Source organism: Amphiprion ocellaris, chromosome 7 (assembly GCF_022539595.1).
Source record: "Amphiprion ocellaris isolate individual 3 ecotype Okinawa chromosome 7, ASM2253959v1, whole genome shotgun sequence".
Lineage (NCBI taxonomy): Eukaryota > Metazoa > Chordata > Actinopteri > Pomacentridae > Amphiprion > Amphiprion ocellaris.
The window spans coordinates 34,825,099-34,848,240 of NC_072772.1; the positions used below are offsets into that span (position 1 = coordinate 34,825,099).

General features: G+C 38.0%; 1 protein-coding gene across 4 annotated transcripts in view; it reads right to left on the reverse strand.

Moving 5' to 3' along the window:
* The window catches only part of LOC111583320 (coagulation factor IX), a 30,210-nt gene that overhangs the window by 6,494 nt on the left and 574 nt on the right, over positions 1-23,142 (reverse strand). For 3 of the 4 annotated variants that reach the window (XM_055012199.1, XM_055012198.1, XM_055012200.1), the window contains exons 2-9: positions 21,912-22,084; positions 21,242-21,266; positions 21,044-21,157; positions 20,829-20,963; positions 18,762-19,036; positions 18,560-18,674; positions 17,812-18,008; positions 17,238-17,363 (exon numbers count right to left, since the gene is read on the reverse strand). In XM_055012199.1, the coding sequence (XP_054868174.1) occupies positions 17,238-17,363; positions 17,812-18,008; positions 18,560-18,674; positions 18,762-19,036; positions 20,829-20,963; positions 21,044-21,157; positions 21,242-21,266; positions 21,912-22,084 (1,160 nt within the window). Of the gene's footprint in view, positions 1-6,287; positions 9,322-17,237; positions 17,364-17,811; positions 18,009-18,559; positions 18,675-18,761; positions 19,037-20,828; positions 20,964-21,043; positions 21,158-21,241; positions 21,267-21,911; positions 22,085-23,142 lie in introns of those variants that run through there. The other variant, XM_023292347.3, reaches the window with a different exon arrangement.

The following is a 23,142-nucleotide window of genomic DNA, read 5'->3' on the forward strand; positions in this document are numbered from 1 at the left end:
TTTCTTTGAAAAAAAAATCATCATGAATTTTGGCGCAAAAAAAATGCCTTACTATACTATGTCGAAAAAAAATGCGATTTTTCAAACATGTTGTAAAAACGTGCCATATGATGAAATAATGTAAAGGAGGGCGTGAAAAACACTCCAGAAAGGTTTTCTTTGAAAAAAAAATCATCATGAATTTTGGCGCAAAAAAAACGCCTTACTATACTATGTCGAAAAAAAAATGCGATTTTTCAAACATGTTGTAAAAACGTGCCATATGATGAAATAATGTAAAGGAAGGCGTGAAAAACACTCCAGAAAGGTTTTCTTTGAAAAAAAAATCATCATGAATTTTGGCGCAAAAAAAATGCCTTACTATACTATGTCGAAAAAAAATGAGATTTTTCAAACATGTTGTAAAAACATGCCATATGATGAAATAATGTAAAGGAAGGCGTGAAAAACACTCCAGAAAGGTTTTCTTTGAAAAAAAAATCATCATGAATTTTGGCGCAAAAAAAACGCCTTACTATACTATGTCGAAAAAAAATGCGATTTTTCTAACATGTTGTAAAAACGTGCCATATGATGAAATAATGTAAAGGAAGGCGTGAAAAACACTCCAGAAAGGTTTTCTTTGAAAAAAAATCATCATGAATTTTGGCGCAAAAAAAATGCCTTACTATACTATGTCGAAAAAAAATGCATTTTTCAAACATGTTGTAAAAACGTGCCATATGATGAAATAATGTAAAGGAGGGCGTGAAAAACACTCCAGAAAGGTTTTCTTTGAAAAAAAAATCATCATGAATTTTGGCGCAAAAAAAACGCCTTACTATACTATGTCGAAAAAAAATGCGATTTTTCTAACATGTTGTAAAAACGTGCCATATGATGAAATAATGTAAAGGAAGGCGTGAAAAACACTCCAGAAAGGTTTTCTTTGAAAAAAAAATCATCATGAATTTTGGCGCAAAAAAAATGCCTTACTATACTATGTCGAAAAAAAATGCGATTTTTCTAACATGTTGTAAAAACGTGCCATATGATGAAATAATGTAAAGGAGGCCGTGAAAAACACTCCAGAAAGGTTTTCTTTAAAAAACAAATCATCCTGAATTTTGGCGCAAAAAAAATGCCTTACTATACTATGTCGAAAAAAAATGCCATTTTCCATACATGTTGTAAAAAGGTGCCATATGATGAAATAATGTAAAGGAGGGCGTGAAAAACACTCCAGAAAGGTTTTCTTTGAAAAAAAAATCATCATGAATTTTGGCGCAAAAAAAATGCCTTACTATACTATGTCGAAAAAAAATGCGATTTTTCTAACATGTTGTAAAAAGGTGCCATATGATGAAATAATGTAAAGGAAGGCGTGAAAAACACTCCAGAAAGGTTTTCTTTGAAAAAAAAATCATCATGAATTTTGGCGCAAAAAAAATGCCTTACTATACTATGTCGAAAAAAAATGCAATTTTCCAAACATGTTGTAAAAACGTTCTATATGATGAAATAATGTAAAGGAGGCTGTGAAAAACACTCCAGAAAGGTTTTCTTTAAAAAACAAATCATCATGAATTTTGGCGCAAAAAAAAACGCCTTACTATACTATGTCGAAAAAAAATGCTATTTTCCAAACATGTTGTAAAAACGTGCCATATGATGAAATAATGTAAAGGAGGGCGTGAAAAATACTCCAGAAAGGTTTTTTTGAAAAAAAAATCATCATGAATTTTGGCGCAAAAAAAATGCCTTACTATACTATGTCGAAAAAAAATGCCATTTTCCAAACATGTTGTAAAAAGGTGCCATATGATGAAATAATGTAAAGGAGGGCGTGAAAAATACTCCAGAAAGGTTTCCTTGGAAAAAAAAATCATGAATTTTGGCGCAAAAAAATGTCTTACTATACTATGTCGAAAAAAAATGCCATTTTCCAAACATGTTGTAAAAAGGTGCCATATGGTGAAATAATGTAAAGGAAGGGCGTGAAAAACACTCCAGAAAGGTTTTCTTTGAAAAGCAAATCATCCCGAATTTTGGCGCAAAAAAAAACGCCTTACTATACTGTCGAAAAAAAATGCCATTTTTCAAACATGTTGTAAAAACGTGCCATATGGTGAAATAATGTAAAGGAGGGCGTGAAAAACACTCCAGAAAGGTTTTCTTTGAAAAGCAAATCATCCCGAATTTTGTCGCAAAAAAAACGCCTTACTATACTATGTCAAAAAAAATGTGATTTTTCTAACATGTTGTAAAAACGTGCCATATGATGAAATAGTGTAAAGGAAGCCGTGAAAAACACTCCAGAAAGGTTTTCTTTGAAAAAAAAAATTCACCATGAATTTTGGCCCAAAACACGCCATAGTACACTCTGTCGAAAAATGTCATGTTGTTTTCTGGATTGTACTCAGCTGCATGCCTTCGTCCACCCGGCCTCCGTTGACTCGTCCCGCCTGCCGTCTCTGGAGCTGAAGCTGGATTGGAACAGACCAAAGTACAGTCCAATCACGATGCCAGCTGCCTCTCAAAAGGCTCCTTCATCTGGCAGGTGGCAGCACTTCTTCTGAGGGGAAGCTGAGCTGGTCCAGCAGAACTTTGGAGATGTGTTCCAGTGGTTGGTGGATGTGTGGGGAGATAGAGAGGGACCTTTGAATAGTTCACAAAGGAAAACAGGAAACCCATTGGTAGTTTTAGTTTAGGGTGCTACTGAGGTGTGTTTTTGGGTTTTAAGAGGTGAACAGGAAGAGTTTTTTTTTCGTATTGATTATCTTTTACTTTGTTCCTGGTTGGAATGCCCATCAATGTCAACATGAAGTTCACTTTTAGTTCTGTTGATTTATTTTTATTTTACTAACACCCATTTACTTTTAACCCCCTCACATGTTGTGTTGTTGTAAACTTACTCTTTCAAATAAATACTCGTCTAACCCTCTGGAAACCAGCGTTTGGACTGTTTTTGTGTTGCTCCTCACCTACTTCAGACAGCCAGGACATAACGTTTTCTGGACCAAAAGCTGTACTATGACGTTTTAAGAGTGACATGCTATACTATGACGTTTGTTGAGCGACATGCTATGCTATAGGCTTTTTTAATTGACATATTAGTATTTTTTTTTTTTTTTTTTTTTTTTAGCAACATATAAGAATTTGAACAGTTTTACAAATAACTATACTTTTACTTGTGTAATGAAATACTATTCTATGGCATTTTTTAGATGACATATTATACTCTGATGTTTTCTTGAATAACTTACTATTTTGACAATATACTGCACTATGACATTGTTTTGAACCACATATCATACATGACAATTGTAGGCAACATCCTATCATTTTGCGCTTTTTGAACCACATAATAATCTATGGGGTTTTTATTTGCCAACATGCTGTACTATGAACTACAGGCCATACTATGTTATTCTTGAAAAGCATACTATACTTTGACATTTTCTGAACTACATACTATACTATGGCGTTATACACAGAGTGCTTTGGTTACATGTTGATTTATAATCTAGAATTTTTTCTGTTTTGTTTTTTGATGGGATTACCACAGACCTGACTGTGAACACCGTTGACATCCACCTGAGGGAGACGCTGCCTAAGATCTCAAGGCTGCTTGGTTGTGGTCTTTCTGGTCCTGCTCCAGAACGCCTTCATCAACTACGTCTTCTTTTGAAGAGGCCCTCAGATGCTGCAATCTCTGACCTTCAGGAGGAACTGCTGCTTTCACTCTGTAACGAGACGGCGGTTATTTTAAAGACCCAGCTCCTGGTGGCTTTGAGTGAAAGTCAAAACGGAACTATAGACAGTTAAATCTGAGCTGTCGGTCAGTATTTCAAACATCAAGTCCAACTCTGAAGCACACTGTGGCTGAAATGGGAACTTCACTCTCCACATCACTGACGACATCATCACACTCCAAAGCAGAGCACCTGTCTGCTGAACTTTTAAAAGTGGACAATAAATGTGAAGAATGTGAGCAGCAGCAGCCTGTGAGCAGCGGAACAGATGTGATCAGAAAGAAGTCATTTTCTTTTTTCTTTTCTTTCTGGTTGACTTGATGCTGTCAGATGCAGATGTTGGAGCTGATTCTGATCTTTCAGTATAAAAAGCTGCTTTTCCTTTACAGACTTTTCAGGAAATTATTCTCTCAAGTTTTCTCTGCTATTTATATTTTTATTATCTGTGATTATTTCATTATTTCTTTATTGTAAAAATAAAGTTTGAGGCATAAAGACTCATTTAGTTATTTTAATCCTGAAACCTTTGATGTAGCAGAACTAAACTTCCATTTTCCTTCTAGTACTTCTGATACTAGAACTAAACGTATCTTAAACACGGATCATCTGGTTTTAATGAATCAGCAGCAACATCATAACAACAAATGAGACAATTTTCAACAAATTAATGAAACTGATGTCATTTAAAACTATCAGTCTGTTTTAGTGTTAAATTAAAGCTGATTGCTGACAACTAGAACATTAACGTTACTGTTTTAATCACATTTAAGTTTCCTGAACGTTACATTAACGTCAACCAGCCACAGTTTTATGAACTTAATGAACCACATTACAGGAACACAACACACTTCAGCTGTTGACAGGAAACAACACAAACATCGTTAGCTTGATGCTACATTTAGCTGCTAATCAGGACTGGTCAGCTAGCTCGGTTAGCAATGCTAATTCACATTAAAGCTAATATTCACTGGATGCTAACTCTCTTCTTCTGGTCAACACACACAATAAAAATCCACCAACTCCTGGGGTTCACTGCTCACATTATATCTGACTCTGAAGTTGAACTTAAAGTTCATTAAAACCGGCACCGATCAGTAAATTATCATTTATTACCGACCACCTGTTGGAGTCCTTCAGTGTCTGTTGGTCCAATCCGCCAAAGGACTGAATTACTGAACTGAAAACTGATTAAAACAAGACAACGGACAGTAAAACTGTCTGTGGAAAATGTGCTGCTGCTCCACCGATAAATACCAACAAACTAAAACAAACTTGGTGGAAGTGTTGCTTTTAGTGATTTTTTAATAAATAGCAAATATGAGGATTTTATTTTTCTGGAAGTAAAAGGAAACGTTGCTTATACGTAGTTTCGCTAACTTAACTTTAGCTGCACTTTAACCATGCTCTAACTGATTGATCTTTTTTTTAATATTAAAATAGCTGCACTTCCTTTGTATATTTGGTCGTTTCTTATGTTGCTGCTGTTTCATTGCAATTATATTTTAATAATATCACTTTAAATTCAGATAATTGAAAAGAAAAAAATGGCTCTGAAATTCTCAATGAACTGATACGTCATCTAGTGTTAAACTGAATAAGAATTCTTAATAATATAAAATGTAACTGACTGAGCTGTATTAATTAACTCGAGATATTTCAAATCGAAAGAAACACAACATTGACTGAAAGATTTGTCAATTAAACCTTAAATTCATTTACCTAAGAAAACCATCCTTTAATGTCTTACCTTAAAACGACCTACATTTTTAAAAAACATAGGTGCAAAGTAAAAGTTTAACACTAAAGATGAATCACTGATGAACATTTAATTGCTCAGCAGATATTCAGGACTACTGACAACACAGAACCTTAACCTTAACGTTTTAATCACATTTAGGTTTTCTAAATGTTACATTAATGTGAACCAGTGTCTCCATGAACAGTTTTATTCACTAAATGTACCACATTACAGTAACACAACACACTTCAGCTGTTTACATGAAACTAGGGTTGCCACCTTTCAGAAATGAAAATAAAGGACGCCCACCACGGCTGCTGGGGCCACAGTTCAATAAAGTTGTAAAGATATTCACAGATTCAGACTTCCAGCATCAATAACTCACATAAATGTTGTCAAAACATAAACGGTGCCTCTTTCCCATCGTTGTAAGGTAGACAATGTGCTACAAGCCCAGTTTTATCAAAAGTAGCTGTCTTTCAAGCTGCAGGAATAACATTGATGTCAACAGGAGCCAGTTGAAGGCTGCAGTGATTTTGGTGACACTACAGAGTATCAGAGTGAAGTTACTGAATATTTGTGTCTCTCTCTTCGCTGTTGCAGCGGTTTTGCAAATTGCAGACGGACCCTGTTCACTCCATAGACACCAATGTTATTCCTGTAGCTTGAAAGACAGCTACTTTTGATAAAACTGGGCTTGTAGCACATTGTCTGCCTTACAACGATGGGAAAGAGGCATCGTTTATGTTTTGACAACCTATATCTAATGAGTTATTGATGCCAGGAAGTCTGAATCTGTGAATATCTTTCCAACTTTACTGAACTCAGGGCCACTACCACCTAAGGAGTGATATATTTAATTCTGAAAAAAGCATTTAGAAATACGTAATGCTTTAAGTGCTTTATTAACACGATACTAAGAATTTTGTATTGTTTTATTATCACAGGTTCTGTCTGAAAATAAGTGGCATCATTGTAAACAGTGAAACCAAACTAATGAAATGTAATGAGCAACCAGTGTGCAATACTGGATTCTGCAAAAACATAAACTGAATGCAAAATACTGTACAAAGAAATTCTCTGCAGACAGTTGTTTTTCGTCTAAATCTTATCTTAATACAATTAATGTATTGACATATTTATGTGTGTATGCATGTATTTATTGTTTTATTTAGTACTGTTAACATAGAGTGCTGAATGAGTTTTTCTTTAGCTAGCAAAGGCCATTTATTGATTACATATAGGCTATTTAATAAATGTTTATTAAAAACTACAAAAGCATTAAAAAACAATTACAACTTAGGCATTTATTGTCACTAAAATACTGCAGAGTACAGACCACATCAGCATGATTATAAGCATCCTCTGGTAAATTAACAACCAGATACTGATGTCTCTCACCATATGGACTTCAGGAGATGATTAGATGATGATAAACTGTGACCTACTGGTTGGATTCTCTCTGTTCTCATGTTTCTTACATGTTGGTCTCCTGATGCTGCCTTACTTCAGCCAGTCCATGAACAACAGAAAACACAGTTTGTCTCGTACCCACTGCCAGGGGTTCCAGTCTTCCCACTCACGTCTGCAATTTTAAAATGTTCTTGCTTCTTTGAACATGGTGGAGTTCCGCTTGTAGACATTTTTAGCTGCGCGGGTGCAGCACCGTTTGCAACCAGGCAACCAGAGGCAGGACCGGACACGCAGAGAACTCTGAGCCCTTGTCCACACGTAGCCGGGTATCTCACAAAACGAAGATATTTTTCTACGATTCGGCCTATCATCCACACGAAAACGCAGATTTACGTCATCAAAAACGATTCTTTTTAAAAACTCCGACAAAGTGAAGATTTGCGAATTCTCCGTTTTATGCGTCTGCATGTGGACATCAGTAACTGGGGTTTTGCGTTTCGAAACGTCACCGCCTGCGACAAAATATGTTCTTACGTCACATATGCGACCTGTGTTTACATTCGGAAACAGTATGGATGCTCTCACAAGGTTTTGGGCGCTGTTTCTTGTACAGGCGCTTTTTACTTGCTTGTTTTTACAAGCCCAGATACTGCTCCACATTCAACAACACAGGCGAAGGACGACGTTAAGGACGGTTATTCTCCACCTCCTTGCTAGGATTTGGGGAACTACTGCCACCTAAAGGTCCGGCATGCTTATGAATGTGCTTAAAAACGCACCTATGCGGTTAGGTGTGGATGAAGTTTTTTTCTAAAAACGAGGTGGTGTGTACATAAGTGTTTTTCTAGACGGAGGGAACAGGCTATTCGGTTTTACAAAAACCCTGCTACGTGTGGACAAGGCCTGAGATCTATCCGCTGGACTTCGCGGGTCCTCGCTGCATTGGTCCTACGTCAAAGAACTTGGCTGCCCTTAATATTTCCTGTGTTTTATTTTGTTCATTAAACAGTTTTGATGAGTGTATGACAGACGTGTACGGGGCATTTATGAAAATATGGAACAATTTGCGTCCCGTATTGATTCAATATGGGACGCAACAATTAATTGTCAAATAAAGGACGATTCCGTATTTTAAGGGGACGGGTGGCAACCCTACATGAAACTCAACACAAACATCGTTAGCTTAATGCTACGTTAGCTTTAATCAGGCTACGACTGGAGCAGCTAGCTCGGTTAGCATCGCTAACGTTAAAGCTAATATTTACCGGATGCTAACTCTCTTCTCTGGTCAACACACACAGAAATAAACTCCACCAACATCTGGAGTGCATGGCACACATTATATCTGACACTAAAGCTGCATATAAAGTGCATTAAAAGAGGCACCGATACGAAAATAAACATTTACTTACCGAACTATCAGAGTCCTTTCAGTGTCTGCTGGTAAAATCAGCCGAAGGCAGAAAACTGGTTAAAACAAGCCAACGGGCAGGAAAACTGTCTGTGGAAAAATGTTCTTCTGCTGCACCGATAAATAAACCAACAGTTATTATATCAGAATTAATCCAAAGGAGGAGAGCAGAATCTTTGCTGCCTCCTCCATAGGACCTGTCAATCATTCCAGACTGCAGCTTTTAATGGTTGTAACAGTTCCGTTCATTGGTGACTGAAAATAAGCAGTGAAACATTTATCTCCTGCAAGTGCAGTTCACTGGACTACATTGCTTACATCTTCTTCAATATTTAGCGTACACTCCAATAAGACTTAGAGCAGAATAAAGAGCACGGTGAAGATGTGTATAATGCTCAGAACAACTCTCTATTTGTGGAGACCCTGATGGACAATGTATGGTGACCCTCATCTTTGGAGTATTTTGGTTTAGTTTCTATTTGTGTTAGTTTTTTTTGTAACCTAAATGAACTGGAGTCAGTGTTTAACTTTCCTGAATGAGCCATACACCACAACATTAAAACCACCTGCCTTCTACTGTGCAGGTCCTCCTCAGCTGTGACCCATCGATCATTGACCAGTACACGGACTCCACCAGAGCTGTGGTGTCAGGCCCCAAGACATTATCAGCAGATCCTGTGAGTTGGCTTGGGACCTCAGAGTTGTTTTCCCAGCACAGTCCAAAGATCTTGGAATCACATCTTGGGAATTTAAAGACCAAATCAACACCTAGAGCTGTCATGTTCCTCATACTCCTGCTGAAAAGTTTTTACAGTGTGCATTATCCTGCTCAAAGAGACCACTGCATTCATGAGATACTGTGGCCATGAAGTGGTGCCACAGCTTGCAGTAATGTTGAGATAAAATTACATCCACATGATTGCCAGGATCCAAGGTTCACCAGGAGAACATTACCCAGAGCATCACACTACCTCCATGAGCTCACCTTCTTCCTGCAGCTCATCCTGTTGCACGCACACAGCCATCTACATGATGTAGAAGAAAACATGATTTGTCAGACCATGGCACCTCCCTCCATTGTTTCACTGTGCAGTTCTGATGCCCACATGTCCATTTAAGGCACTTCCTGCAGGGGGTATGGGTCATCTTGGACACTTGGACCAGAGAAAGCTGTGAGACACTTTGTTCTGCTGCCTTTCTATCATAGCCAGCATTACAGGTAGAGCATGTGATTTCAGTCCAGTACACCTTTTGTTAAATTTAGTGAACACATCTTCACAGTTAACAAGCTGTCCTGTGTGCATGCTGAAAAAAAAACCCTGTGTTAATTCACAACTCTGGATCGGTCAGTGAGAAGCTATCAAAGTGGCTCAGATCCACACAGCACTATTCCAGCATGTCCAGTACATGTTTGTGGAGAGATGTGGGGAAAAGGAGCAGTGGGAGTGACAGTAAATCTGCCACGTCATCTAAACATTCAAACTAGAGAAATATCAAAAATCTCTCTTCCAAATCACAGACTCCGCCTTTAAGATTTTCAGCAGTTTGTGCTACAGTAGGTCTCCCGTTGTTTTGTGGTTGTCCTTCCACTGCATACTGCCAACACCTCATAAAACCTACAGTTTCGGAGATGTTCTGACCCAGTCGTCTAGTCGAGACATTTTGGCACTTGTTTAAACACAATTGGTGACAACTGTATTGGACCATGTAAGATTGTTGTTGCACAATTCAAGGCGCCTAACCCTAACCCTAACCCTAACCCCTAACCCTAACCCTAAATGGCTCCATTAGTAACTGATTATTTTTTAAGTAACTTAACAGGATGCTGGTTAACAAGGAGTTGATGATCCAATAGCTGCCTGTTTTCAGGGTAAAAAAAAAAAACAAAAAAACCTACTCACTTTAAGAAAATATTCTGGTGAAATACAATCTACAAAAAAACAAACAAAAAAAACAAACAGCCTTTGCCTATATTTCTATGATCTGACCAGTTTAAAGCCTTGCCCAGTGTCCAGTATGGCTGGTGGGAACCAGTTGAGTTTGACTCTCCTCAAACATCGCACAGACGCCACAGATCCGCAGCAGGTTCAGACTGCCGCACCACAGCGCCAGCTGGACCAGCGGGTAGGTCATCCGTGGGAAGTACATGCTCCAGTGATTGGTCACATCACTTCCTGTCGGCAGATGCAGCGTGTAGTCGCTCCAGTGTTTGGAGATGCGTCACAGTTTAGTATGTTGTCCAAAATGTCACAAAAATGTCATAGTTTAGTATGTCGTACAAAATGTGACAAAAATGTCATAGTTTAGTATGTGGTACAAAATGTGGCCAAAAACGTCATAGTTTAGTATGTCATCCAAAATGTCCCAAAAATGTTATGGTTTAGTATGTCGTCCAAAATGTGCAAAACACGTCATGGTTTAGTATGTCTTCCAAAATGTGTAAAAAACATCATAGTTTAGTATGTCGTCCAAAATGTCACAAAAATGTCATAGTTTAGTATGTCGTCCAAAATGTGGCCAAAAACGTCATCGTTTAGTATGTCGTCCAAAATGTCACGAAAACATCATAGTTTAGTATGACATCCAAAGGGTCACAAAAATGTCATAGTTTAGTATGTCATCCAAAATGTCACAAAAACGTCATAGTTTAGTATGTCGTCCAAAATGTGTGAAAAATGTCATACTTTAGTATGTGGTACAAAATGTGGCCAAAAACGTCATAGTTTAGTATGTCGTCCAAAATGTCAGAAAAACGTCATAGTTTAGTATGTGGTCTAAAATGTCAGAAAAATGTCATAGTTTAGTCTGTCGTCCAAAATGTGTGAAAAATGTCATAGTTTCGTATGTCGTCCAAAATGTCAGAAAAACGTCATAGTTTAGTATGTGGTCCAAAATGTGACAAAAACGTCATAGTTTAGTATGTCGTCCAAAATGTGACAAAAACTTCACAGTTTAGTATGTTGTCCAAAATGTCACAAAAACGTCATAGTTTAGTATGTCGTACAAAATGTCACAAAAATGTCATAGTTTAGTATGTCATTCAAAATGTGGCCAAAAACGTCATAGTTTAGTATGTCGTCCAAAATGTCACAAAAATGTCATAGTTTAGTATGTGGTACAAAATGTGGCCAAAAACGTCATAGTTTAGGATGTCATCCAAAATGTCCCAAAAATGTTATAGTTTAGTATGTCGTCCAAAATGTGCAAAAAACATCGTAGTTCAGTGCGTGTTTCAAAATGTCTAAAAAAAGTCATGGTTTAGAATGTCATCCAAAATGTCACAAAAATGTCATAGTTTAGTATGTGGTCCAAAATGTGGCCAAAAACGTCATAGTTTAGTACGTCGTCCAAAGTGTCACAAAAATGTCATAGTTTAGTATGCCATCCAAAATGTCACAAAAACGTCATAGTTTAGTATGTCGTCCAAAATGTGACAAAAATGTCATAGCTTAGTATTTCGTCCAAAATGTCACAAAAACGTCATAGTTTAGTATGCCGCTCAAAATGTGGCCAAAAACATCATAGTTTAGTATGTCGTCCAAAATGTGCAAAAAACATCGTAGTTCAGTGCGTGTTTCAAAATGTCTAAAAAAAGGTCATGGTTTAGAATGTCGTCCAAAATGTCACAAAAATGTCATAGTTTAGTATGTGGTCCAAAATGTGGCCAAAAACGTCATAGTTTAGTATGTCGTCCAAAATGTCACGAAAACATCATAGTTTAGTATGTCGTCCAAAATGTGTAAAAAATGTCATACTTTAGTATGTGGTACAAAATGTGGCCAAAAACGTCATAGTTTAGTATGTGGTCCAAAATATCACAAAAATGGCATAGTTTAGTATGTTGACCAAAGTGTGGAAAAAAAACATCTTAGTTTAGTATGTCGTCCAAAATGTGCAAAAAACATCGTAGTTCAGTGCGTGTTTCAAAATGTCTAAAAAAAGTCATGGTTTAGAATGTCGTCCAAAATGTCACAAAAATGTCATAGTTTAGTATGTGGTCCAAAATGTGGCCAAAAACGTCATAGTTTAGTATGTCGTCCAAAATGTCACGAAAACATCATAGTTTAGTATGTCGTCCAAAATGTCACGAAAACATCATAGTTTAGTATGTCGTCCAAAATGTGTAAAAAATGTCATACTTTAGTATGTGGTACAAAATGTGGCCAAAAACGTCATAGTTTAGTATGTGGTCCAAAATATCACAAAAATGGCATGGTTTAGTATGTTGACCAAAGTGTGGAAAAAAACATCTTAGTTTAGTATGTCGTCCAAAATGTCACAGTTTAGTATGTCGTCCACAATGTGGAAAAAACGTAATGGTTTAGTATGTGGTCCAAAATGTGACAAAAACGTCACAGTTTAGTATGTCGTCCAAAACGTCATTAAAATGTCATAGTTTAGTCTGTCGTCCAAAATGTGGAAAAAATGTCATAGTTTAGTATGTCGTTCAAAATGTGGCCAGAAACGTCATAGTTTAGTATGTCGTCCAAAATGTTGGAAAAACGTCATAATTTAGTATGTCGTTCAAAATGTCACAATAACGTTATAGTTTAGTCTGTCGTCCAAAATGTGACCAAAAAGTCATAGTTTAGTATGTCGTCCAAAATGTGACCAATAACGTCATAGTTTAGTATGTCGTCCAAAATGTCACAGAAACGTCATAGTTTAGTATGTCCACCAAAATGTCACAAAAATGTCATAGTTTTGTATGTCGTCCAAAATGCCAGTAACACGTCACAGTTTAGTATGTCGTCCAAAATGTTGGAAAAACGTCATAATTTAGTATGTCGTTCAAAATGTCACAATAACGTTATAGTTTAGTCTGTCGTCCAAAATGTGACCAAAAAGTCATAGTTTAGTATGTCGTCCAAAATGTGACCAATAACGTCATAGTTTAGTATGTCGTCCAAAATGTCACAGAAACGTCATAGTTTAGTATGTCCACCAAAATGTCACAAAAATGTCATAGTTTTGTATGTCGTCCAAAATGCCAGTAACACATCACAGTTTAGTATGTCGTCCAAAATGTTGGAAAAACGTCACAATTTAGTATGTCGTTCAAAATGTCACAATAACGTCATATTTTAGTATGTGGTACAAAATGTGGCCAAAAACATCATCGTTTAGTATGTCGTCCAAAATGTCACAAAAACGTTATAGTTTAGTCTGTCGTCCAAAATGTGACCAAAAAGTCATAGTTTAGCATGTCGTCCAAAATGTGGCCAAAAACGTCATCGTTTAGTATGTGGTTCAAATTGTCACAAAAACGTCATAGTTTAGTATGTCGTTCAAAATGTCACAAAAATTTTATAGTTTAGTATGTCGTCCAAAATGTGTAAAACACGTCATGGTTTAGTATGTCGTCCAAAATGTCACAAAAAATGTCATAGTTTAGTATGTCGTCCAAAATGTCACAAAAAAGTCATAGTTTAGTATGTCGTCCAAAATGTGCAAAAAATGTCATAGTTTAGTATGTCGTCCAAAATGTCACAAAAACGTCATAGTTTAGTATGTCGTCCAAAATGTCACAGAAACGTCATAGTTTAGTATGTCGTCCAAAATGTGTAAAAAATGTCATAGTTTAGTATATCGTCCAAAATGTCACAGAAAGGTCATAGTTTAGTATGTCGTCCAAAATGTCACAGAAACGTCATAGTTTAGTATGTCGTCCAAAATGTGTAAAAAATGTCATAGTTTAGTATGTCGTCCAAAATGTCACAAAAACGTCATAGTTTAGTATGTCGTCCAAAATGTCACAAAAACGTCATAGTTTAGTATGTCGTCCAAAATGTCACAAAAAAGTCATAGTTTAGTATGTCGTCCAAAATGTGAAAAAAATGTCATAGTTTAGTATGTCGTCCAAAATGTCACAAAAACGTCATAGTTTAGTATGTCGTCCAAAATGTCACAAAAACGTCATAGTTTAGTATGTCGTCCAAAATGTGTAAAAAATGTCATAGTTTAGTATATCGTCCAAAATGTCACAGAAAGGTCATAGTTTAGTATGTCGTCCAAAATGTCACAGAAACGTCATAGTTTAGTATGTCGTCCAAAATGTGTAAAAAATGTCATAGTTTAGTATGTCGTCCAAAATGTCACAGAAACGTCATAGTTTAGTATGTCGTCCAAAATGTCACAGAAATGTCATAGTTTAGTATGTCGTCCAAAATGTGCGAAAAAAGTCATAGTTTAGTATGTCGTCCAGAATGTGTGAAAAATGTCATAGTTCAGTGTGTGGTCCAAAATGTGTAAAAAACATCATAGTTTAGTATGTCGTCCAAAATGTGACTAAAACGTCATAGTTTAGTATGTCCTCCAAAATGTGTGAAAAACGTCATAGTTTAGTATGTGGTCCAAAACGTCATTAAAATGTCATAGTTTAGTCTGTCGTACAAAATGTGTAAAAAACATCATGGTTTAGTATGTCGTCCAAAATGTTGAACAAATGTCATCGTTTAGTATATTGTCCAAGATGTCACAAAAATATCATTGTTTACTATGTCGTCCAAAATGTGACAATAACGTCATAGTTTAATATGTTTTCCAAAATGTTGAAAAAAAGTCATCGGAACAGCAGAGTCATGTGACGATTGGCGTACATTCGTCTGTGAATCTGTGCAACATTACTCAAAAATGGCCATTCAATAAATAGGTTGTAAAAGTAAAACCTGCAGTCAAATGTCATTTTTTTACGCCACCATGGCTCCCCGCAGAACCTGCCCCTGCTGCTGAAAACATATCCTAGAGGAAACACTGAGTATGTTGAAAAAAATCATGGCGTGGTACATCGCAAAAAAGTCATAGTATAATATGTAGAAAAAAGTCATAGCATACACACATGGACAAAATTGTTGGTACCCCTCGGTTAATGAAAGAAAAACCCACAATGGTGACAGAAATAATTTGAATTTGACAAAAGTAATAATAAATAAAAATTCTATGAAAATTAACCAATGAAAATCAGACATTGCTTTTGAACCGTGGTTTAACAGAATTATTTTAAAAAAATAAACTCATGAAACAGGTCTGGACAAAAATGATGGTACCCCTAGAAAAGACTGAAAATAATATGACCATAGGGACATGTTCAATCAAGGTGTGTCCTCTAATTAGCTTCACAGGTGTTTACAAACTTGTAATCAGTCAGTTGGCCTATTTATAGGGTTACAAGTAGTCACTGTGCTGTTTGGTGACATGGTGTGTACCACACTAAACATGGACCAGAGGAAGCAGGTCATGGGTCTTGCAACAGGATAATGACCCAGTGTGTAGTATGTCTAAAAAGGCCTTGGTATAGTATGCCAAAAAAAGTCACAGTATAGTATGTCGGGAAAAAGTTATAGTATAGTACGTCAAAAAAATGTCATAGTATGTTGACAAGTCAAAAAAGTCATAGTTTAGTCTGTCGAAAAAATGTCATAGAAAAGTATGTCAAAATGTCATAGTATGACGAAAAGTCAAAAAAAGTCATCATATAGCATGTTGTAAAAAAGTCATATTATAGTATGTCGAAAAAATGTGACAGTATAGTATATCGAAAAGTTATATTACAATATATCGAAAAGTCAAAAAAAATGTCATAGTATAGTATGTTGAAAAAAGTCATAGTAAGACGGAAAGTAAAAAAAAAAAGTCCTAATATAGTATGTTATTGTCACTGAATGGTTTGACTGAAATGATGTGATTCATATGTCATATTCTTTCACAGTCACTAAACTTAACATCTGTGGGAGGTTTCGTGTTGGACAGTTTTCTCCATCTTCAACACCATGTGAGTAAATATCTTCTGGGAGATGTTCGTCCCTCCAGTAGAACTCAGATACTCAACGGCAGGAGCAGCAACAACCCAACATCCAACCAAAGCACTTTATATGCTTTTAATTTGTCACCTGTCTCCATTTTTACAGTGTTTTTGTTCTGACACTTGTTAACTCCTGCTATTTCACACAAAGGCCCTCTATTAACTCTCTTTGTGTTTGCTTTGTTCTATAAAGTCATGCTTATGTTCCTCTTTCTCACATGTAACTCCATTTGATCAACGTGGCATAGGTTTATACCTCGTCACCTCACGTTGTTTGGATTTCTTGTTTTGAAAAGCACTTTATAAGTTTGTCTTTTAAAGGTGGATGTGAATAAAGATTAATGTTGTTATTAGTGCTATTCTGACATTCTTTTAACATTTCTACACTATGATGCTTATAGTACACTTCAGTGTATGTTTTAGAACATACTATAGTAGATTTGATTTTACAATGTTCTAAATCATAACATTTTTGGTAAAATATAATAGTTTGACTTCATAAATCAATACTTTGACATTTTTAAATAAAATACTCTAAGAATTTTTTATAGTGCACTTTACTATGTTTTTTTTACAACATGCTGTCATATTAAGTTTTTTATAATGCACTATATTACTTTTTATGTTTACAACTTTTCATAACATAACTTTTTAAAAATAAACTATTATACTATGATATTTTTCTAACATACTATATTTTGCAACAATATTTAATATAATTTACAACATACTATATATTCTTTCTAACATACTGCATTGTGACATTTTTGTATAACATAACATTTTTATTATACTCTGATTTTTATAATGTAAGATACACCTTTATTCATTAAGATACACCAATGTAATAAACCATTTTTTCACATTTATACTGATATTTTTAAAAGTACACTATATTTTTTAAATAAAATATTACACTATGACTTTTTCTTAAACGTACTGAACAATATATATATATATATATATATATATATATATATATATATATATATATATATATATATATATAAATAAATATAAAACAATTCTATACAGTACCATTTTTTTAAAGCACACCACATTAAACTCTATTTCTCAATACATAGTATACTCTCATGTATTTCTTTAGCTCCAGTTCTGTCTATAGATTAGTGAACTAACCTGTTCAGTGGTGGCGATGCAGTCCTGGTACATCACCACCGGGAGCGTCACCTTCCTCAGGAACCTGGAGGATCGACCCAGGTACTTAGTGGCTCCCCAGCCAGTCACCATGCCCCGGTTACCCTCCTGAACACAAAAATCAGGTCAATAATAATGGATTAGATTTATATAGCGCTTTTCAAGGCACTCAAAGCACTTCACAATGAATCCATTGTTCATTCACTCACACATTCTCACTCTGGTGGTGGTAAACTACATTTGTAGCCACAGCTGCCCTGGGGCAGACTGATGGAAGCATGGCTGACAATCTGCGCCTACGGCCCCTCCGACCACCACCAACATTCACACTCATTCATACTCCAGTGTGAGTAGCAGCACTGGAGGCCAGGTGAGTAAAGTGTCTTGCCCAAGGACACAACAGCACATGACTAGGACAGAGCGGGAATCGAAACGCCGACCTTTCGATCATTGGACGACCCGCTCTACCACCTGAGCCACAGCCGCCCCTACTGAAGTACTGAAGTTCTGCATCATCCAGAGCATCATTCAGCAGGTGTTCCTTAGATAAAGTTACCTGCAGCAGATATCTGGACAGGTGGATGTCGGGAAGGCACGCGGGGGTTGCTGTGGGACTCCTGACCACCGGCTTGGCGAGGTAGAGCAGAGCGATGTCGCTGTCGAAGGTGAAGGAGTGGAAGTAAGGATGAATGATGACCTCCTGGATCTTTATCACTTGTTCTCCTGGATCAGGACGCTTCTTGTCGTAGTCACCTGCAGAGACACCAGACATTAAAATGTGTTTCAAATGACGGAGTTCAAAATGCAGCCCTCAAACACAATCCCCACTGTGAAGCATGGTGGTAGCAGCATCATGATGTGAAACACGGTGGTGGCAGCATCATGATGTGAAGCACGGTGGTGGCAGCATCATGATGTGAAGCATGGTGGTGGCAGCATCATGACATGAAGCACGGTGGTGGCAGCATCATGATGTGAAGCACGGTGGTGGCAGCATCATGATGGGAAGCATGGTGGTAGCAGCATCATGATGGGAAGCATGGTGGTAGCAGCATCATGAAGTGAGGCACGGTGGTGGCAGCATCATGACGGGAAGCATGGTGGTAGCAGAATCATGATTTGAAACATGGTGGTAGCAGCATCATGATTTGAAACACGGTGATTGTAGCATCATGACGTGAAGCATGGAGGTGGCAGTATCATGAATTTTTTGTCAAAAAATGGGCTGAATACTTTTTACAGGTACTATATATGAGGCTGGATGACTCATTTCAGATTGTCTAACAGTGCACTAGTGTTGTTACCTATAGTAACGTAGTCTGCCATTTCTGTGAAGCAGTGAGCCGCAGAAACAACCCATCGATCAGAAACCAGAGTCCCTCCACAGAAACCAAAACCATCATGCCTGTGAATTAGAACCTAAACACACAAACACAGTTTTTAACCACAAATGTCAGTAAATGCAGAGAAAACAATGACCAGAGTGACTTAGAGTAAACTCAGAACCTGCCAGGGGCTTCCTCCTCGCCTTTCCAGGAGTCCACCAACAACACGAGGGGATATGTCTTCTCCCGGTGCTGTTTGGTTCCCAGACGTTGCGTTTACTGTCCTCGGTTCCTCTGTCACTTCTGTCGTGTTGAGTTCAGGGACCTGGCTTTCTGTGATGTTGTCATCCAACATGGCGTCCATCTCCATGGTGACATTGTCCAACTCCCAAGGACTCAACAGAGAGCGACCGCCGAACAGCGCCTCCATCTGCTGACGACCGCAGGGGAACTTCACTGGACAGGACAGAAATACTGAAAATCAGATTTACACTCAAATAAACACTAATTTGTTTGGCTCAAATGGTGTTCAGCATGTTTGGTGTGAAACTGGCCAGGACCACCATGGTGGATGCAAGTTTTAGTATAGTGCATCGAAAAAAGTCAGTATAGTATGTTGAAAAAGTCATAGTTTAGTATGCTAAAAAAGTCATAGTATGTCATAAAAAGTCAGAAAAGTATGTTGAAAAAAGTCAGAACATTATGTCATAAGTCATAGTATAGCATATTGCAAAAAACTCATTTCAATCAATCAATCTTTATTTGTCATTGCACACTTTCATATACAACGAAATTTCATTTGAGCTGCCCTGCCAATGACAGCTCCGGCTGCTGCGCAGTGCTGCGCGCACCTTTCTTGGTACAGTACTCGAAAAAAGTCAGTGCAGTACGATAAAAAACCCTCATAGTATACTATGTTGAAAAAAGTCATGGTATAGTACATCAAAAAAGTCATGGTATAGTATGTCAAGAAAATTCATACTACAGTATGTCATAAAAAAAAGTCATCGTATAGTACACGGAAAAAAGTCAGAGTATAGTATGTCATAAAAAGTCCTAGTATAGTACAGCAAAAAAGTCATAGTTTAGTACATGAAAAAATTAAAGCATAGTATGTCATAAAAAAGTCATAGTAAAATATGCTGTAAAGAAAGTCCTCATATAGTATGCCAAAAACGTCATGATATAGTATGTCAAAAAATGTCATAGTGTAATATGTCAATAAAAGTGTCAGTCTAATATGATGAAAAAGTCGTAGTATAGTACATGAAAAAAGTCATAGTATAGCACGGCAAAAAATTCATACTATGGTATGTTGAAAAAGTCATAGTATAGTTTGTCAAAAAAGTCAGAGTATAATACATCAAAAAGTCATAGTATTGTGCATCAAAAAAGTCATAGTATAGTATGTTGAAAAAAGTCATAGTATAGTATGTCGTAAAAAAGTCAGTGCAGTATGTCAAAAAAGCATAGCATAGTACGTCAAAAAAGGTTGCAGTATAGTATGTCAAAAAATCAGTATAGTATGTTGAAAAAAATCATAGTAGAGTATGTTGACAAAAACAGTATAGTTTGTTGTAGAAAAGTCCTATTATTGTACGTCAAAAAAAGGTTATAGTATAGTATGTTAAAAACACTCAAACACAAATTTGTTTGGTGTGAACGTGGCCAGGAGTACCACAGTGAATGCATCGTCCTGACAGTGAAGCACAGCGGTGGATTGGAGGATATGGAGCTTCATGAGTGAACAAGGTGTTGGGGAGACAACCTTTTGTAGAAACTGTATCGTCATACAGTTTAGGATCATTTGATACATACAGGGGTGTGCTCGCTTCTGTCAGATACTATATGTGCAGTACAATCATTAGTACTATGTAACATTAGCAGTGTTCACAGTTCACTGCTCCAGGGGCGCTGTACCATGGCTGACTCTGCGCTCTGACTTCCCCAATTGGGGAGATATGCGAAAATCAGAATTTCCCCTTGTGGGATTATTTAAATCTTTAACTGCAGCAACTTTAAGATACGCTATTGAAGCTGGAATTACCGCGGCTGCTGGCACCAGACTTGCCCTCCAATTGATCCTCGTTAAAGGATTTAAAGTGTACTCATTCCAATTACAGGGCCTCGAAAGAGTCCTGTATTGTTATTTTTCGTCACTACCTCCCCGAGTCGGGAGTGGGTAATTTGCGCGCCTGCTGCCTTCCTTGGATGTGGTAGCCGTTTCTCAGGCTATGGGGAGTATTACCATCCTCAGAGCATCTTTGTCCATCAGAGTCCAGTTTGAATCCGTCAGCGCAGCCACACTGAACTCCAGCTCCACCTGGCAGGTCTCTGCAGTACTGCAAACAACCACCGTTTCTATAGCGACACTCCGACACCTCTGCACACAACACAGGTACAGTCATCGTACATTTACCAGAGGGTCAGGTGTTGTCTACTTGAGTTGCAGGTGTCACTTACCTGACTCGCAGGTCTTGCCGTGGTACTGAGGAGGGCAGAGACACATGAAGTCACCCCGGTCCAGAGTACACATGCCTCCGTTCAGACAGGGGTTGGTCCGACAGGGGTTCAGATCTACGACACACAGGGAGGCACTCGAACACAACTCAACTCATGGAGCGATTTTTATTTTAAAATATTGATGATGATCGTACTCACTGGTGTATCTGAACCAGAACTCCAGCTGTGGGGAGAGGAAGTCAGAGTTACTAGATGCAGCTGTACCGTCAGGGTCTGACTGACTGGATGTTCTGGATAAAAACAAAAAATGTTAAAGCCTTAATGTCGTAAAGCATAATTTTCAGACTTTGGTGCCCTCCAGTGGTCATATTAAAGAGATACCACATATTCTGTACGTTTTCCCTCAATAGAAATCATGTCTGAACAGTTTCTACAGAATGGCAACAATCAACCACATAGGCTGACAGGAACAACAGAGAGACAAACAAATCAACTACAGAGAGACACAACCGTTTAGAGATGTGAAATGACCACAAACAAATGCTAATTTAATGCAAAGAGATAAAATCCACTTCTAGACATACGAAAGAACCACAAAGGGCTGCAGAGAGACTTTGGACCAATAAATACGAATACAAAGTGAACACAAATAGACGCAAAACCAATGCAAAAAGAGACAAAAGAACAACAAAGAAACACAAAACGGTGACAAAAACAAACAAAAATATCAGAAAGTGAAGCAGATGGACCACTGACAGACAGAACCCATCAGCTCCAACCTAACATGTCAAAGGAGTTGTTGTGTGGCTGCATTTTGTTCCAATAGGTGATCGAACGGTCGAGGGTAAACTTTGCAAACAGTTCGTACCGTCTTCTCCTGGGTCTGGAAGATTTCGGCGGCTTCCTCCTGAGAGCAGCTCTCCTCGTAACACTCCCTCTCCAGGTTTCCAGGCAGTATCTCCTCCAGGAGGTGGGAGTTAGCTCGCCGCGTCCTGGTGGAGGAGTGAAGGTACCGACCGGCAGTTGACTTGTCCACGAACACTGAAGGGTGGACAAAAAAAACAAACAAATCAGGAACACTCAGCCGTCCCACACAGCTTCAAACACTCCACAACAGGGCTGTGCTATGAAACAAGATTAGACTCTGAGGGATGGACTGCCTAATCTGAACCAGAGGGGTGTTTTGTTATTGGAGTTCTGGCCATAAAGAACACCGAGCATAGGAAGGTACCAGAGGATGTTAAGTCAAAGGTCGGTGATTGACTTGTCGTAATTTCATCACCTGTCACCTGTGGCTGTATGTCTTGGACATTTGGGTAAAGAAAGTAGAAGAACAGTCAGCTGATCACCACCCTTTGTTGAGCTGGACTGAGGCCGTTAAGAGAACAAGAATGGCTTCAACGCTTGTCTGGCCCCGGGGTCTCCTGAAGTAGCAGACAGGTACTGGGGGTAACAATGCTGACCTGGACAGGTAACATTTTCGGACTGTGGAAGGACTTTGAGGAGGTGCTAGACCAGGGAGGCATGGTCTGAAGACTTGGTGGAAGTCTAGTCTACATCCTTGGCAAAGATTACTGAGGTAGTCCAAGAGCTCCTCAGCAGCAAGGCCCTGGGTATGGACAAGATTCATCTTGAGGTGCTGACGGCTCTGGACACTCTAGACTACCCCTGCTGATATGTCTCTTCAGTGTTGCGTTGTGTTTGGAGACAGTGTCTGTCGTGGGGCAGACCAGGGTGGTAGTTCCCATTTTCAAAAAGAAGGAGTGAAGGGTATCAGGGGGTCACACTCATTAGCCTCCCTGGGAAAGTTCACTTCAGGGTGCTGGAAGAGAGACTCTGATTGTCAAACCTCAGATTAAGGAGAAGCAACGTGGATTCCATCTTGACTATGAAACAATGGACCAGTTCTTACCTTTGCAGAGTTGTGGAGGGTGTCATGGGAGTTTGACCAGCCAGTTCACATGTGTTTTATGGAGTTGGGAAAGGCCTGGGAACCCTGTGGGGAGTATTACGGGTATATGGGGTACTGGGTACATTGTTACATTGATATGGTTCTGTTTGCTTCATCACACAATCACCTCCAAGTCTAAGGCCGTGGT